The sequence below is a fragment of the Oncorhynchus tshawytscha genome, linkage group LG10 (assembly GCF_018296145.1).
Source record: "Oncorhynchus tshawytscha isolate Ot180627B linkage group LG10, Otsh_v2.0, whole genome shotgun sequence".
Taxonomy (NCBI): Eukaryota; Metazoa; Chordata; class Actinopteri; order Salmoniformes; family Salmonidae; genus Oncorhynchus; species Oncorhynchus tshawytscha.
Window position 1 is genome coordinate 46,401,396 of NC_056438.1, and position 19,329 is coordinate 46,420,724.

At 40.2% G+C, this 19,329-nt stretch overlaps 1 protein-coding gene across 2 annotated transcripts in view; it reads right to left on the bottom strand.

Moving 5' to 3' along the window:
* Positions 1-19,329, bottom strand: part of crtc1a (CREB regulated transcription coactivator 1a) — a 46,231-nt gene that overhangs the window by 17,008 nt on the left and 9,894 nt on the right. The window contains exons 6-11 of one of the 2 annotated variants that reach the window (XM_024435305.2): positions 11,167-11,252; positions 9,547-9,581; positions 5,013-5,224; positions 4,712-4,824; positions 4,236-4,418; positions 211-315 (exon numbers count right to left, since the gene is read on the bottom strand). In XM_024435305.2, coding sequence (XP_024291073.1) covers positions 211-315; positions 4,236-4,418; positions 4,712-4,824; positions 5,013-5,224; positions 9,547-9,581; positions 11,167-11,252 — 734 coding nt within the window. The remainder of the gene's footprint in view (positions 1-210; positions 316-4,235; positions 4,419-4,711; positions 4,825-5,012; positions 5,225-9,546; positions 9,582-11,166; positions 11,253-19,329) is intronic. The other variant, XM_024435306.2, reaches the window with a different exon arrangement.

Below are 19,329 nucleotides of genomic sequence, written 5' to 3' on the forward strand. Positions count from 1 at the left end.
TGCTACGAGGCCACTTAGGATGCAGACACAGAGAAGCAGCAAAGGGGACGGGGTCAGTGACATTGCGAGACACCACGATGGGGGTGGCAGGGGGTTGAAGACACAAGAGCAGCCAGTAGGGGCAGCCAAGAGGCCCAGCTGACGACGAAAACAGAACTACGATGGAGGAACAGTGTATACAGTCAGCAGGTTTTGGTCACACGCCCTTACTTGAGGCGAGCCTCCAGGTGAGAAGCCTTGATTGGAGACTGGAGAGGTTGGAGACTGATTGGCTGAAGACCCAGCCCTACTGCGGTACTGTTGGGGGAAAGAGCCCTAATACAGGACATTTTAGTTAGACTGACTGACTGACCCTTCTGAGAAGGTATGCTGTGTGTGTCCCAGCCTGCCTATGAGGACACATACACACAGAGGATGGGGCTCATGTCTTTCCTACATTTTTGCTAAACATGCCCTGTATTAGTTATTAGTTGACTTGTACCATCATCATGGCCTTGATTTAACCTAACTGTATAAAGAGACCGGAATTAGGCTAACAATCAAACGTTTTAATGGAATCCCTCAGACTCTGTGGCTTCAATGATCAAAAATAATGTTATGTAAGGGTTTGTTCCTCCTTTAGGGTGTGTACTGTGCAAATAGCTGACTCACTAGCTAGCCATTTGGGGTCATTCTTCAACAAGATAACTGAGTAATCAACTGGCATTTACAGTAGTAGCTCTCTCCTCTCGGTTTGTCTTCTGCTCAAGACAAGACCACTGCAATCCACTTCCACAGGATCCAGCACATCACCAGTACAATGGTCAAATTCCATGTTCACGCAATAGAAGGTTAGTTGACTGTATATGTTTACTCAAACAAAAGCTGAGTTGACACATGATCACCCAATGTGAGGTGATGAATCACGTCAGTATTGACAGACACTCATATTTTATCTCTCAGTTCACTACTGAGGTATACAGTATGTGGGTCTTTCTATAAATAAATGGTGCCAATGTGTGACATTGGGATAAACAATTTTAAATGGTTTGAAACAAAAATATGCTATCCATTCATGTTTTTGTATTTTTCGTATATCTGAGAATTAACCAATGATATCAGGCCACACCCGGCCATGGTTACAGACACCTGTGTGTTCTTTGACACGTTATGAACTAGTGACCCGCAGTGTTTGTCATTATACCCTGATGAAGACAGCTTGTCTGTCGAAACGTTGGTGGTTAAATGATTGCATCTGAGCTCCTAGAGTGTGCGGCTCTCCTTTTCTTTTCCAAGTGTTCTACCCCGCTAGCCAGCACCTCACCTAAACAGGTGTGCGTTTCTTTCGCCACTAGATTGAAACAAAAATAAAACGGATTTTCATGCAGTTCCACATACTTCGAGGAATAATTCATCCATTACTCCACCTATACAACAGGCCTAGGACTATACATAATTTAAGCAGGGTTCATACGAACATTGGCAAGTCAAATTCAGGGACTTTTCCCAAGCACTTAAATGTAATTGTCAAGGACCTCAATGTTATACAATCGTATAATTTATATTATGAACTGGGTGGTTCGAGCCCTGAATATTGATTGGCTGCATGTTTTGTTTTACACAGGTATGACAAAATATTTATTTTCACTGTTCTAATTATGTTGGTAGCCAATTTATAATAGCAATAGCTCCGTATCGTGTCGTTACAAGAACAGCCCTTAGCAGTGGTATATTGGCCACAGCCCCTCGTACCTTATTGCTTAATTATACCATGACATTGTTGAATACTCGTTTCTGATTGGCTTGAAGGGCATTCTAGAGTGTGCATTATGTAAGGGACTATCAACAAGGGCCTATGCTTTCTATGGAAAATGGTGAACGACGTGGAAGGTGTGTTCCACGACAAGCTAACGTTCAACGGAATTGCATTATTTTCCAAAGAACGCATAACGTTAGATCCCCGGGTTGATTATCCCTATTATACTGTAACGACCCTGGGTTTTCCTTCACTACCCGCTCTATGAAACAGCAGAGGGCAGGTGGATGTTGAACACATTTCTACCAGCAAATGAACACATTTCTTGCGGGCAAATGTGTTACTTACTCCTGAGGTGCTGACTTGCTGCACCCTCGACAACTATTGTGATTATTATTATTATTATTATTTGACCATGCTGGTCATTTATGAACATTTGAACATCTTGGCCATGTTGTGTTATAATCTCCACCCGGCACAGCCAGAAAAGGACTGGCCACCCCTCATAGCCTGGTTCCTCTCTAGGTTTCTTCCTCGGTTTTGGCCTTTCTAGGGAGTTTTCCTAGCCACCGTGCTTCTACACCTGCATTGCTTGCTGTTTGGGGTTTTAGGCTGGGTTTCTGTACAGCACTTTGATATATCAGCTGATGTAAGAAGGGCAATATAAATACATTTGATTTGTTAAATTATAGAAATGGTATAATAGGGATAAACAACTCTGGGCCCAATGCTTTCTGTGGAAGATTACTTCCACAACGCACTAACACCTCCCACCTCGTTGATGATTCTACATATAGGGCTTAACAGATTTTCCTGTAGACTGTTATGTGGCCGGCGCAGGCACACAAAATAAATCCCTGAATAGCGGTAATCTCACCATAACTGTTTTTATAATGAGAAAGTACCCAAAAAAACTGGTTCATTTTTTTTCATGGAAGGATTTGCATGGAAAGCCAAGTTGAAGCCAACAGATATTGTCGTCCTCATAATAACCGCACATGGTTTTATCGCAACAGAGTAGCAAGACCCTTCAATTGACGCAGCGGGAAACAAATGAGTGGCCACATCTCTCACAAAAACGGATCAAAATGAAATCACAGATAATTATAAAGGAGTAGGAGAACTTTTTGTCTACAATAATTACAAGGACTTCTCAAGCCCAAATTGTGGGAATATTTGATTTTCAAGGTAGGCCTATTCCAGTACTTGAATTTCTGAGCTCCAAATTCAAGTAGGCTTCTTCAAGCCCCTTGCATTGTTCAAAATTGCAAGTGTAACATGGAAAACAAAATGTATTTATGTTATTTCATTACCAGATCATGTAAAGACACTCACTAGGCTATGTAATTTGTTGTCATTATATCCAGAATATTTAATAGGATTAGCATAGACTGTGTCCAATTCGAGGCACAAAAACATGTGAAAACATTACCCTGATTCTTTCTCTGTGAAATCTAACAATACCCTGCTGTAAATCAAGCAGAAAACCATCAATGATTTTTCAATCGCATTTATTATTTTGGATTTGTGTGCCCATGAAAACTGTTTTCACCCCATAACATAAGGAGACTAAATGTTACGTAGTTAAACTACATTTCTGAGATCTCTATACAAAAAACTGACCGACAGCTAGATCCAGTATTCTTACAGGGTTTAAGTTCAATGTCTATTTTAACTGTAATGCTTAATATAGATAATGATAACTTAAACTGCCATAAAGTCATGTTTTATCTCTCACGATTTTGGACAAATTTGTCAAGACACCAACCACGATAAAGGGATGAAAATAGGTTTTAAATAAACTTGTGAATTGTACTGAATATAGCTATGATCCCCCTTATATCTTAATGTAATGACATGAAAATGACATGAAAAATTGGCAGATTATTATCAAGGACTTATCAACAGCTGTAACAAGTTGTCCAGTGTTGGAAATCCTCACTGGTGCCCTAACTTATAGAAAGACCTACGTATGGGTTGCTCAATAAATTATGCAGTGAAATAAGAAATAAGTGATGCTATATAGCTGAAGCAGATGCCTCTAATACGGCCATAAAATAAAAGGGTTAGCAATAGCTTCAAGTTTACATAAAAATAGAATAACTTGTCACGATAGAAAACTGCCCTCTGCTAAGAGGTAGTATACAGTATATGAACACACTTGCAACAGAAACTGATGCATTCGTATTGTAATACTATTCAATGAAGCATCTGCTTACACATGGGCACTAAAATCTCTAAATTCAGCACGGTTGGGGCGATGCTAAAGAAATGTTTGACACTTAAATTCCAGAGAATTTCTCTACCGAATGCTCCTAAAGCAGAAAAAAACTACTTTAAGAAGTAGGCTAGTTCCTCTGACCTCAAGATCAAACCAAAGATCAAATTGTGTTCCATAGTGTAGGAACACTAAGTGGGTTTGAGTACTATATTGTCCTACGGACATAGTGTAGGATAGGGAAACGTTTGAAGAGGGAACGGTTTGATTAGGTAAGCTTACCGAGTTCATATCCATGGAGTTCTGTGTCTGGATGGAGGAGGTGTTCAGAGGGGAGGGGAGCTGAACCAGCCTGGTCAGTCCTTGAGTGGTCTGCTGCTGTTGCTGCTGCTGAGAGGAGGACTGGCTGAAGAACGCATACTGGGACAACTGCGCTTCCAGAGTCATGGCATCTATGGTCTCCGCCTGAGACAGATGGACATAGGGGTTTGAAATTAGTCAGTGGGGGGAAAAGGGAAGAAGTCTACAAACTGAAGTCTACAAAGAAGTCTACAAACTGTGATAGAAACATCTACTACAATCCTCCATTCTCTTACCTTTTAGTCATTTGGCAGGTGCTCTTATCCAGAGCAACTTTAAGTGCATTCAAATAGGGAGGATACAACTACAGAATATAATAATTGTCAATACACAAGGAAGGTTATTTAGAAATATGTAACAATCACAGTGCTAGAAGGGTAAAGTACGGTACGTGCTACCTGGGCGAGGGTGAGCGGAGGCGACAGGGTGGGGGAGAGCTGTAGGGAGTGGTGCTGGTGGGAGTCCTGGTTGACCATGTTATCCTGCCTGCCTTGCTGGGAGGTGGTCTGTCCTGGTGGGACACAAAACAGCAAACATCCCCTTGAGAATTCCCACAGTTTCATAGAAAGCTAGAGAAATAGAGTCATAGATAGATACATTTTGGCACCATACGTTGTCACCATCTCCTCACACTTTTGAAAAATCAGGATGCAAAATCCTGTATATCTATTGTTCTGGAAGGTGGAGGACAGAGGTCACCTTGGCTGGTGGAACCGAAACTGTGTGAGTTGCTGGGGGCCAGGTTTCCCGTGCTGTTGGAGGCGCTGAGGGTGGAGTCTTCGGGGTCCAGGGGGGTGGGCAGCGGAGGGGGGAACTGGATGTTGGTCAAATCAGGCAGGGAGCCACCGCCCGTGTCGTGGGCTGATGGCATCAGTGTCGCAGTCAGATCCTGATCCGGAGACGGGAATATACTGGAAATAGAAAAAGAGTTGATCGGTATCCCCATAATGATAGTTGAGGTAGTATCAATGATGTATATCAACCCTGGATTGCTGATGCTATGTTTTGGCCAATGAGAGGCTTTGACTCCACCGGTCAGCCATATTGGTACTCCTCAGAAGAAGCAGTCCTTCCATAGGAATGAATTGAAATACTGTAGAATTCCATTAAAAGGACACAATTGCATGTATTTACAGTGCCTTCAGAAAGTAGTCATAGCCCTTGACTTATTCCACATTTTGTTGTGTTACTGACTGAATTCAAATTGATTTTCTCTCACCCGTCTACACACAATACCCCATAATGACAAAGTGAAAACATGTTTTTTGAAAATGTTGCTAATTTATAGAAAATAAAATACAGAAATGTCTAATGTATTTAAGTATTCACACCCCAAATCCAGTGTAGATTTGGCCTTATGTTGTAGGTTATTGTCCTGCTGAAAGGTGAATTAATCTCCCAGTGTCTGGTGCAAATAATCTGGGTGGCCATTTGATTAGCTGTTCAGGAGTCTTATGGCTTGTTAGAAGCCTCATGGACCTAGACCTGGCACTCCGGTACCGCTTGGCGTGCGGTAGCAGAGAGAACCGTCTATGACTAGGGTGACTGAAGTCTTTGACAATTTTTAGGGCCTTCCTTTGACACCGCCTGGTATAGAGTATAACATGACAAGCATACCCATAACATGATGCAGACACCACTATGCTTGAAAATATAGAGTGTTATTCAGTAATGTGTTGTATTTGCCCCAAACATAAGGCTTTGTATTGAGGACAAAAATAAATTGCTTTGCCAATTTAGTTTGCAGTATTACTTTAATGCCTTGTTGCAAACAGGATGCATGTTTTAGAATATTTTTGTTCTGTACAGGCTTCCTTCTTTTCACTCTGTCAATTAGGTTAGTATTGTGGAGTAACTACAATATTGTGGATCTATCGTCAGTTTTTTCCTGTCACAGCTATTAAACTCTGTAACTGTTTTAAAGTCACCATTGGTGACCGCTCAACCAATCATGGTGAAATCCCTGAGCGGTTTTCTTCCTTTTTTTTGGCGATGGAGGAAGGATGCCTATATCTTTGTAGCAACTGGGTGTATTGATACACCATCCAAAGTGTAATTAATAACTTCACCATGCTCAAAGGGATATTAAATGCCAGCTTTTTTTTTAACCCATTTACCAATAGGTGCCCTTCTTTGCAAGGCATTGGAAAACCTCCCTGGTCTTTGTGGTTTAATATGTGTTTGAAATTCACTGCTTGACTGGGTGACCTTAGAGATATGTGTTGGGTACAGAGATGAGGTAGTCATTCAAAAATCATGTTAAACACTATTATTGCACACAGAGTGAGTGAGTTCATGCAACTTATTATGTGACTTGTTCAGCACATTTTTACCCCTGAACCTATTTAGGTTTGCCATAACAAAAGGGGTTGAATACTTATTGAATCAAGACATTTCAGATTTTCAATTTTTGTTGTAGTGGGGACTAACATTCAAGCTCTATAAAAATGATAATTTAAGGAAAATGTGTTTAGTTTAAAAGTATTAAGGTGTCTAATAGAATAAACGTGGCAAAAAAATGTAGACATTAATAAATGCATTTCCATAGCTTCCAATGTTTTTTACAATGGTGGGGGTGTGCTAAAATGGAGGCATGTTGGCTTCAACAAAAGCGCCCTGTCCGCCATCTAGTATACTGAATATATTTAAATCATTGGGTAGTATATGCACAGCCAGCCAATTTCACAGGCTGCTGCAGAGTATGTAAAACAACATAGAAAAATAAATCAGAATACACCCCCCCCCCCTTCAAACTTCGCTTTGTCAAAGAATCCTCCATTTGCAGCAATTACAGCCATGCAAACCTTTGGCATTCTAGTTGTCAATTTGTTGAGGTAATCTGAAGAGATTTCATCCCATGCTCCCTGAAGCACCTCCCACAAGTTCGTTTGGCACTTCTTACATACCATACGGTCAAGCTGCTCCCACAACAGCTTAGTAGGGTTGAGATCCGGTGACTCTGCTGGCCACGCCATTATAGACAGAATACCAGCTGACTGCTTCTTCCCCAAATAGTTCTTGCATAGTTTGGAGCTGTGCTTTGGGTCATTGTCCTGTTGTAGGAGGAAATTGGCTCCAATTAAGCACTGTCCACAGGGTATGGCATGGCGTTGCAAAATGGAGTGATAGCCTTCCGTCTTCAAGATCCCTTTTACCCTGTACAAATCTCCCACTTCACCACCACCACCAAAGCACCCCCAGACCATCACATTGCCTCCCCCATGCTTGACAGATGGCGTCAAGCACTACTCCAGCATCATTTGATTTTTTTCTGTGTCTCACGAATGTTCTTTGTGATCCGAACACCTCAAACTTGAATTGGTCTGTCCATAACACTTTTTTCCAATCTTCGTCTGTCCAGTGTCTCTGTTCTTTTGCCAATTTTAATCTTTACTTTTTATTGGCCAGTCTGAGATATGACTTTTTCTTTGCAACACTGCCTAGAAGGCCAGCATCCCGGAGTTGCCTCTTCACTGTTGACGTTGAGACTGGTTGTTTTGCGGGTACTATTTAATGAAGCTACCAGTTGAGGACTTGTGAGGAGTCTGTTTCTCAAACTAGACACTAATGTGCTTGTCTTCTTTCTCAGTTGTGCACCGGGGCCTCCCACTCCTCTCTATTCTGGTTAGAGCCACTTTGCACTGTTCTGTGAAGGGAGTAGTACACAGCGTTGTATGAGATCTGCAGTTCCTTGGCAATTTCTCGCATGAAATAGCCTTCATTTCTCAGAACAAGAACAGACTGATGAATATCAGAAGAAAGTTATTTGTTTCTGGACATTTTGAGCCTGTAGTCAAACCTACAAATGCTGACGCTCCAGATAATCAACTGGTCTAAAGAAGGCCAGTTTTATTGCTTCTTTAATTAGCACAACAGTTTTCAGCTGTGCTAACAATTGCAAAATGGTTTTCTAATGATCAATTAGCGTTTTAAAATTATAAACTTGGATTAGCTAACACAACGTGCTATTGGAACACAGGAGTGATGGTTGCTGATAATGGGCCTCTGTAGATATTCAAATTAAAATCAGCCATTTCCAGCTACAATAGTCATTTACAACATTAACAATGTCTACTGTAATTCTGATCAATTTGATGTTATATTAATGGACAAAAAAAGTAGCTTTTGTTTCAAAATCAAGGAAATTTATTTTGAAAGGTAGTGTACATGGTCCTTCGAGCCGGAAAGGAAGTTGAGCATCATGTTGTGCTGAGCGAATAGTCCTTTTTGAGGTCAGTTCGGTTAGAATATTCAAAAATAATTATGGTTTTCTATTTCGGTATCCTTTTTTGTTTTTTTTTGTTTTTTACATTAAATGCACTATGCATTATGTGGGCTGAATGCTGTGACACAGAATAAAAATTTAGAAAAAAGTTTTAAAAAACTATTAAAATGGTTGTGACTACCCACTATTGCTTATTAACCATAATATATTCACATTACTTTATTTTAATTAAACATTTGTTTTATTTTATTTTAGTAGTTCTTCAAAGTAAATAAGGTATACTTATATGACTGCTGAATACCAACTATCAATCACTTAAAAACATGTATTTTCTAGCAGCAATACCTTGTAAGCAACTTATTTTATCCCTCACAATCATGCAGTTGGTCTTTCCTCAGTCAGTCTGTTCCACACCATTCTTATTACAGCTCAGTGCTCCACACAGAACGGGCACGCAATGGATTATGGTCATTGTCGTTAATTACCACTTTTTCTGAGCTAAACCATGTCGAATATTTTTCTCCCTACTACAATCGCACACTTCATGCTTGATCTGATTCATCCTCTACAGAAACTACACATTCAGCTCACAGAAGAAAAAAAAACTAAATGGAATTCAAACAATGGAACCAACTAGTTGTTTTAAAAAGCACAAAATTAATTGCACACAAGCCCAAGGACAGGCTAATTGTCTCCAATTGATTTCCCTCTTATAAGATCAGGACACATATCTGCTGATATCCCTGCAAGGGAATCTGTTCACATTTTAAAATAACAATAACATAAAATCACACACAGCCAGAAATGGCTGGATCCACAACATTTCTCAAAGATCTCAAACTATTCCAAAATATCAGATGTCTAACAGTTGAAAAAACAGCAACTCATCACTAAGCCACCATAATCTGTCAGTTGTCGCAGGCTATCGTAATCAGCCATTCAAAGCTCACATGTAGTCAGGATTTTTTTTTAAATGTTACAGCCTGTGGGACTCATTGAAGTACTCACTTGATTCCTGGGACCTTGGACCTTGATGAAGCATTCTAAGGGAAAATAAAAATTACAACTCAGAATACAATACAACTCAGTTAGGGCTGTATAACAAAACAGTGGAGATACAGTTGAAGTCAGAAGTTTACATAAACTAGTTTTAAATTACTCCAACCTAAGTGTTTCAACCACTCCACAAATTTCTTGTTAACAAACTATAGTTTTGGCAAGTCGGTTAGGACATCTACTTTGTGCATGACACAAGTAATTTTTCCAACAATTGTTTACAGACAGATTATTTCACTGCATCACAATTCCAGTGGGTCAGAAGTTTACATACACTAAGTTGACTGAGCTTTAAACAGCTTGGAAATTTACATAAAATGTCATGGCTTTAGAAGCTTCTGATAGGCTAATTGACATCATTTGAGTCAATTGTGTACCTGTGGATGTATTTCAAGGTCTAACTTCAAACTCAGTGCCTCTTTGCGTGATATCATGGAAAAATCCAAAGAAATCAGCCAAGACCTCAGAAAAAGAAATTGTAGACCTCCACAAGTCTGGTTCATCCTTGGGAGCAATTTCCAAATGCCTGAAGGTACCACATTCATCTGTGCAAACAATAGTATGCAAGTATAAACACCGTGGGACCACGCAGCAGTCATACCGCTCAGGAAGGAGACAGGTTCTGTCTCCTAGAGATGAACATACTTGTGCAAAAAGTGCAAATTAATCCCAGAACAGTAAAGGACCTTGTGAAGATGCTGGAGGAAACATGTACAAAAGTATCTATATCCATAGTAAAACGAGTCCTATATCGACATAACCTGAAAGGCTGCTCAGCAAGGAAGGAGCCACTGCTCCAAAACCACCATAAAAAAGCCAGACTACGGTTTGCAACTGCACATGGGGACAAAGATGGTACTTTTTGGAGAAATGTCCTCTGGTCTGATGAAACAAAAATAGAACTGTTTGACCATAATGACCCTCGTTATGTTTGGAGGAAAAAGGGGGAGGATGGAAAATTGTGGATATATTGAAGCAACATCAGTCAGGAAGTTAAAGCTTGGTCGTAAATGGGTCTTCCAAATGGTCACTGACCCCAAGCATACTTCCAAAGTTGTGGCAAAATGGCTTAAGGACAACAAAGTCAAGGTATTGGAGTGGCCATCACAAAGCCCTGACCTCAATCCCATAGAAAATGTGTGGGCAGAACTGAAAAAGCGAGTGCGAGCAAGGAAGCCTACAATCCTGACTCAGTTACACCAGCTCTGTCAGGAGGAATGGGCTAAAAATTCATCCAACTTCTGGTTGGAAGCTTGTGGAAGGCTACCTGAAACATTTGGCCCAAGTTAAACAATTTAAAGGCAATACACCCATTTAGTATTTGGTAGCATGTAAACTTCTGACCCACTGGGAATGTGATGAAATAAATCAAAGCTGATGTATAAATAAACAATTCTCTATTATTCTGAAATTTCACATTCTTAAAATAAAGCAGTGATCCTAACTGACCTAAGACAGGGAATTCTTATGAGGATTAAATGTCAGGAATTGTGAAAAACTGAGTTTAAATGTATTTGGTATATGTAAACCTCCGACTTCAACTGTATATCACCAGATCTGGGTGCATTTCACCTTTTTACCATCCCAGTTCTGTTTCTGTTCGTCTTTGTCCATATCTGATTCTGTGTCTTCTGGCCTTGGTACATGAAGCATAAGCACTGGGGAGATTGAGGAGAAGAAAGAGGGAGTTGGATTTATCTAATTGTCACTTACCTAGAATTTAAAAAAGCTACAAATATACAGTACCAGTCAAAAGTTTGGAAAACACACACTCATTCCAGGGTTTTTATTTATTTGGATTATTTTCTACATTGTAGAATAATAGTGAAGACATCAACACTATGAAATAACATATGGAATCATGTAGTAACCAGAAACAAATCCAAGTATATTTTATATTCTTCAAAGTAGCCACCCTTTGCCTTGATGACAGCTTTGCACACGCTTGGCATTCTCTCAACCAGCTTCATCAGGTAGTCACCTGGAATGCATTTCAATTGACAGATGTGCCTTATTAAAAGTTAGTTTGTTGAATTTATTTCCTTCTTAATGCTTTTGAGCCAATCAGTTGTTTTGTGACAAGGTAGGGGTGGAAAACAGAAGATCGCCCTATTTGGTAAAAGACCAAGTCCATATTATGGCAAGAACAGCTCAAATAAGCAAAGAGAAACGACAGTCCATCATTACTTTAAGACATGAAGATCAGTCAATACGGAACATTTCAAGAACTTTGAAAGTTTCTTCAAGTGCAGTCGCAAAAACCGTCAAGCGCTATGATGAAACTGGCTCTCATGAGGACCGCCACAGGAAAGGAAGACCCAGAGGATTTTTAAAATCTATTTCACCTTTATTTAACCAGGTAGGCCAGTTGAGAACAAGTTCTCATTTACAACTGCGACCTGACCAAGATAAAGCAAAGCAGTGCGACACAGAGTTACACATGGAATAAACGTACAGTCAATAACACAATAGAAAATAATATATACAGTGTGTGCAAATTAAGTAAGATTAGGGAGCTAAGGCAATAAATAGGCCATAGTGGCGAAACAATTACAATTTAGCAATTAAAAACACTGGAGTGATAGATGAGCAGAAGATGAATGTGCAAGTAGAGATACTGGGGTGCAAAGGAGCAAGACAATAAATAATATGGGGATGTGGTAGTTGGGTGTGCTATTTACAGATGGGCTATGTACAGGTGCAATGATCTATAAGCTGCTCTGACAGCTGATGCTTAAAGATAGTGAGGGAGATATGAGTCTCCAGCTTCAGTCATTTTTGTAATTTGTTCCAGTCATTGGCAGCAGAGAACTGGAAGGAAAGGCGGACCAAAGTAGGAGTTGCCTTTGGGGGTGACCAGTGAAATATACCTGCAGGAGCGTGTGCTGCTCCGGTGACCAGTGAGCTGAGATAAGGCGGGCCTTTACCTAGCAAAGACTTATAGATGACCTGGAGCCAGTGGGTTTGGCGACGAATATGAAGTGAGGGCCAGCCAATGAGAGCATACAGGTCGCAGTTGTGGGTAGTATATGGAGCTTTGATGACAAAACTGATGGCACTCTGATAGACTACATCCAGTTTGCTGAGTAGAGTGTAGGAGTCTATTTTGTAAATGATATTGCCATAGTCAAGGATCGGTATGATAGTCAGTTTTACAAGGGTATGTTTGGCAGCCTGAGTGAAGGATGCTTTGTTGCGAAATAGGAAGCCGATTCTAGATTTAATTTTGGATAGGAGATGCTTAATGTGAGTCAGGAAGGAGAGTTTAGGAAGGATAATTTCATTAGAGTTACAAGCCTCAGAAATTGCAGCCCAAATAAATGCTTCAGAGTTCAACAGACACATCTCAACATCAATTGTTCAGAGGAGACTGCGTGAATCAGGCCTTCATGGTCGTATTGCTGCAAAGAAACCCTTACTAAAAAGGACACTTATAAGAAGAAGAGACTTGCTTGTGCCAAGAAACACGAGCAATGGACATTAGACGACTGGTGGAAATCTGTCCTTTTGGTCTGATGAGTCCAAATTTTAGATTTTTGGTTCCAACCGCTGTGTCTTTGTGAGACGCAGAGTAGGTGAACGGATGATCTCCGCATGTGTGGTTCCCACCGTGAAGCATGGAGGAGGTGTGATGGTGCTTTGCCAGTGATTTATTTCAAACTTCAAAAAGCACACTTAACCAGCATGGCTACCACAGCAGCAATACGCAATCACATCAAGTTTGCACTTAGTGGGACTATCATTTGTTTTTCAACAGGACAATGACCCCACACACCTTCAGGCTGTGTAAGGGCTATTTGACCAAGAAGGAGAGTGATGTAGTGCTGCATCAGATAACCTGCCTACACCAAAATGAGATAGTTTGGGATGAGCTGGACCACAGAGTGAAGGAAAAGCAGCCAACAAGTGCTCAGCAAATGTGGGAACGCCTTCAAGACTGTTGGAAAAGCATTCCAGGTGAAGCTGGTTGAGAGAATGCCAAGAGTGTGCAAAGCTGTCAACACAACTGATTGGCTCAAACGCATTAAGGAAAGAAATTCCACAAATGTACTTTTAACAAGGCACACCTGTTAATTGAAATGCATTCCAGGTGACTGGCTAATGAAGCTGTTTGAGAGAATACCAAGAGTGTGCAAACCTGTCATCAAAACAAACGATGCCTACTTTGAAGAATCTGAAACATGTTTTCATTTGTTTAACACTTTTGGTTAATACATGATTCCATATGTGTTATTTCATAGTGAAGACCTCAAAACGATTATTCTACAATGTAGAAAATAGTAAAAATAAAGTAAAACCCTTGAATGAGGTGGTGTCCAAACGTTTGACTGGTACTGTATACAGTGGGGCAAAAAAGTATTTAGTCAGCCACCAATTGTGCAAGTTCTCCCACTTAAAAAGATGAGGCCTGTAATTTTCATCATAGGTACACTTCAACTATGACAGACAAAATGAGAAGAAAAAAATCCAGAAAATCACATTGTAGGATTTTTAAATCATTTATTTGCAAATTATGGTGTTAGGTAAGTAGTTGGTCACCTACAAACAAGCAAGATTTCTGGCTCTCACAGACCTGTAACAATATCTTTAAGAGGCTCCTCTGTCCTCCACTCGTTACCTGTATTAATGGCACCTGTTTGAACTTGTTATCAGTATAAAAGACACCTGTCCACAACCTCAAACAGTCACACTCCAAACTCCACTATGGCCAAGACCAAAGAGCTGTCAAAGGACACCAGAAACAAAATTGTAGACCTGCACCGGGCTGGGAAGACTGAATCTGCAATAGGTAAGCAGCTTGGTTTGAAGAAATCAACTGTGGGAGCAATTATTAGGAAATGGAAGACATACAAGACCACTGATAATCTCCCTCGATCTGGGGCTCCACGCAAGATCTCACCCCGTGGGGTCAAAATGATCACAAGAACGGTGAGCAAAAATCCCAGAACCACACAGGGGGACCTAGTGAATGACCTGCAGAGAGCTGGGACCAAAGTAAAAAAAGCCTACCATCAGTAACACACTACGCCGCCATGGACTCAAATCCTGCAGTGCCAGACGTGTCCCCCTGCTTAAGCCAGTACATGTCCAGGCCAGTCTGAAGTTTGCTAGAGAGCATTTGGATGATCCAGAAGAAGATTGGGAGAATGTCATATGGTCAGATGAAACCAATATATAACTTTTTGTTAAAAACTCAACTCGTCGTGTTTGGAGGACAAAGAATGCTGAGTTGCATCCAAAGAACACCATAACTACTGTGAAGCATGGGGGTGGAAACATCATGCTTTGGGGCTGTTTTTCTGCAAAGGGACCAGGACGACTGATCCGTGTAAAGGAAAGAATAAATGGGGCCATGTATCGTGAGATTCTGAGTGAACCTCCTTCCATCAGCAAGGGCATTGAAGATGAAACGTCATGCTGAAAGACCCAGCCACAATGATCCCAAACACACTGCCGGGCAACGAAGGAGTGGCTTCGTAAGAAGCATTTCAGGTCCTGGAGTGGCCTAGCCAGTCTCCAGATCTCAACCCCATAGAAAATCTTTGGACGGAGTTGAAAGTCCGTGTTGCCCAGCAACAGCCCCAAAACATCACTGCTCTAGAGGAGATCTGCATGGAGGAATGGGCCAAAATACCAGCAACAGTGTGTGAAAACCTTGTGAAGACTTACAGAAAACATTTGATCTCTGTCATTGCCAACAAAGGGTATATAACAAAGTATTGAGATAAACTTTTGTTATTGACCAAATACTTATTTTCCACCATAATTTGCAAATAAATTCACAAAAAATCCTACAATGTGATTTTCTGGATTTTTTTTCTAATTTTGTCTGTCATAGTTGAAGTGTACCTATGATGAAAATGACAGGCCTCTCTCACCTTTTTAAGTGGGAGAACTTGCAATTGGTGGCTGACTAAATACTTTTTTGCCCCACTGTATATTGAAACTCCAGCATAGCCCGAAAATATTTTAGGTATCTCAGATTGTTTTGGCAATTCTCACATAGCAAACTTCATTGGGATAAAGGATGTTTGACATGCTTTTAACATTTGTATCAAACCATTTTTTAGAAATACATGATGAAAGTGGCCATTTTAGGCCCTTGTTATGCAAATATGTGATTGGAACAGTAGCAACAGAATGTATGATGCAACAAACGTATCTAAAACAGCATTGTTGTCTGAAAAGCATGTAAACAATGTTTTGTTCTGATGGGAAATAAAAGGTCTTCACGACTTTATTCCTCAATTTCACCTTTTATTGTAAAATCTAAAATGCGAACGTCATCATCCAAACAGCACACGGAACACATCCACAGCCAAACTCATTCCATAAACTAGTCTAAATCACAGGTTGCGCTGACCCCCCCAAAAAACACAATTTAGCGACCTAACAGCTAGATTTGTTTACAATGTACCACATCTCTGGTGACCACAAGGAGAGATGTAATATTGTTTAGAAAAGAGATGAGTGTCAGTTAAGCAAACAGCAGCTAAATTCTTTATGATGGCAACCATGTTTGTTTATGTTTGAAAAGTAAAAACTCCTAATTCCTGAATGCCAATCACTATAACATGCAAATAAACAAAGTAAAAAACATTTTTTTTAACTTACTTTGCCCACTTTTCAGCATATTACAAATCTTCGATGTACGTGTTACAGTGCATACAAGAACCGGAGCATATGACTTGTAACATGGAACCCAAACCGTCTGCACGCGTGCGCCATTGTGCATAAATGTATTTTGTCCCCCCACACCAAATGCGATCACGACACGCAGGTTAAAATATCAAAACAAACTCTGAACCAATTACATTAATTTGGGGACAGGTCGAAAAGCATTAAACATGTATGGCAATTTAGCTAGCTACTTTGCACTTGCTAGCTAATTTGTCCTATTTAGCTAGCTTGCTGTTGCTAGATAATTTGTCCTGGGATATAAACATTGAGTTGTTATTTTACCTGAAATGAACAAGGTCCTTCTACTCCAACAATTAATCCACACATAAAACAGTCAACTAAATTGTTTCTAGTCATCTCTCCTCCTTTCCTGGCCTTTTGTTCTCTGGACTTTATATTGCGACTTTCATAAATTAGGTGCATTACTGCCACCGACCTTGTGTGTCTTTCAGTCACCCACGTGGGTATAACCAATGAGGAGATGGCACGTGGGTACCTGCTTCTATAAACCAATGTGGAGATGGGAGAGGCAGGACTTGCACTGCGATCTGCATCACAAATAGAACTGACTTCTATTTTAGCCCTTGGGTAAAGGAGAAATGTATATGCCAAATAAAAATAAAACCACTGGAAAGCAGGTCTGAGCTGGCAACCCTGAAGTACCATAGTTACAATCTGATGCCGCGTTAAAGACAACACTGGGAACTCCAAAAAAAGACAAGCTCCAACTGGGAAAAGTAGTTTTGAACGGTCATCCAACTCGGGCATCTCTCTAGAGCTCCGACTTTCCAACCTGAAGATCACTGATGTCGTGATTTTACCTCATATTTTTCAGAGCTCCCAGTTGTCTTGAAAGCACCATAAGTCAGTCGAGTGAACTATCCCTTGTTATAACATCTTTGGTCTGACAGACGCTTACGTGACAACTAGAATGCATTGTATGACATCAACAAACATGACGTCACCCACAGCTGGCAAATAGCTTAGCATTAGCTCATCATATTCAGTACAACCCTCAAGAAACTGTTACACACATCATGTGTCCATTACAATCTATGCAAGAACCAGAATGCATGATGTCACCAGTACTTAAAAATGTGAATAAAACAGTAAATACATTATTATCCATACATACTCCCAAGGGGCTCCCGAGTGGCGCAGTGGTCTAATGCACTGCATATCAGTGCTAGAGGCATCACTACACTGCATCTTTAGTTTAACTTTTTGCAAACCCCCCCCCAAAAACTGAACAAAATACCAACAAGTCTCCAAAAATGTAATTTCAGCCTGTGGTGCATGGCCTTAAGACATGGTTTGTAACAATATACTCGTAATATAGTGATTTTGGTCCACCAGCTTCAAACAGCTGTAAAAACTATATTTTTGTTTATTGAAAAGATATTTCACAACGATTTAGGATGGTACAATGATTCCCTACACTATTCAGAGCTTGTTTTCTCACATAAACTGAAATGTTTAGCAACCAGGAAACGACAGAGCTGTTTACACTCGATAACAACCACAAAATCAGAACAGCTTTCACATTTTTACAACACTATCATTCCACTATTACTGCAGATATATAATGGACATTTTCTGAAATCACAATGCACATTTCTTTTGTGTAGCAAAGGGGTCTTCAACCTTTTCTAGCATGAGAAACACTTTTCAAAAAGAAACATGTCGCAAGCATTTTATTGCTATCAAATAGGCACGTCTCTTCTCCTTCCCTCTGCAACTCTTTCCCGGGGCCTTTGTCTTCAAGAGAAAGTAGTGCACCATTCTCTATTAATTATACTACCAGGTATAATGACAAATAACTTTAAGGGGGCCCTATAAAATCTGAGGTTTTTATATAAATTAAATTCTTAAAAATAGAATTTTCACTCTCAAAATGACAATTGTTCACCGAGAAACAACGAAATTGGATGTTCTGAGCCAATGTCAATGCTTCAGTCTGGAAGAAAATAACATCTATTTTAGTGTAATTCCTCTTTAATTGCGCATCTGGCCCTTTAAATTGCGCATCTAGTGTGCCGGTCTAGTGATGGTTCTGTACTGCTGCTGCTCATGTCATGGCAAAGTTGGCAAATGACAAGAAATAGATACAAATTATATACAGTTGAAGTTTAGATAGCCAAATACATTTAAAAACTCAGTTTAAGGTGTATCACAATTCCTGAAATTTAATCTTAGTAAAAATTCCCTGTTTTAGGTCAGTTAGGATTCCCACTTTATTTTAAGAATGTGAAATGTCAGAATAATATTAGCGAGAATTATTTCTTTCAGCATTTCTTTCTTTCATCACATTCCCAGTGGGTCAGACGTTTACATACACTCAATTAGTATTTGGTAGCATTGCCTTTAAATTGTGTAACTTGGGTCAAACATTTCGGGTAGCCTTATACAAACTTCCCACAATAAGTTGGGTGAATTTTGGCCCATTCCTCCTGACAGAGCTGGTGTAACTGAGTCAGGTTTGTAGGCCTCCTTGCTCACACACGCTTTTTCAGTTCTGCCCCCCAAAAATTCTATAGGCTTGAGGTCAGGGCTTTGTGATGGCCACTCCAATACCTTGACTTTGTTGTCCTTAAGCCATTTTGCCACAAACTTACTTTGGAAGTATCCTTGGGATTATTGTCCATTTGGAAGACCCATTTGCGACCAAGCCTTAACATCCTGACTGATGTCTTGAGATGTTGCTTCAATATATCCACATATCCTCAACATGATGCTGCCACCCGCGTGCTTCACGGTCGGGATGGTGTCGTTTGGCTTGCAAGCCTCCCCCTTTTTCCTCCAAACATAACAATGGTCATTATGGTCAAACAGTTCTATTTTTGTTTCATCAGACCAGAGGATAGTTCTCCAAAAAGTCAGATCTTTGTCCCCATGTGCAGTTGCAAACCGTAATCTGGCTTTTTTAATGGTGGTTTTGGAGCAGTGGCTTCTTCCTTGCTGAGCGGCCTTTCAGGTTATGTCGATATATAGGACTCGTTTTACTGTGGATATATGCTTTTGTATCGGTTTCCTCCAGAATCTTCAAAAGGGCCT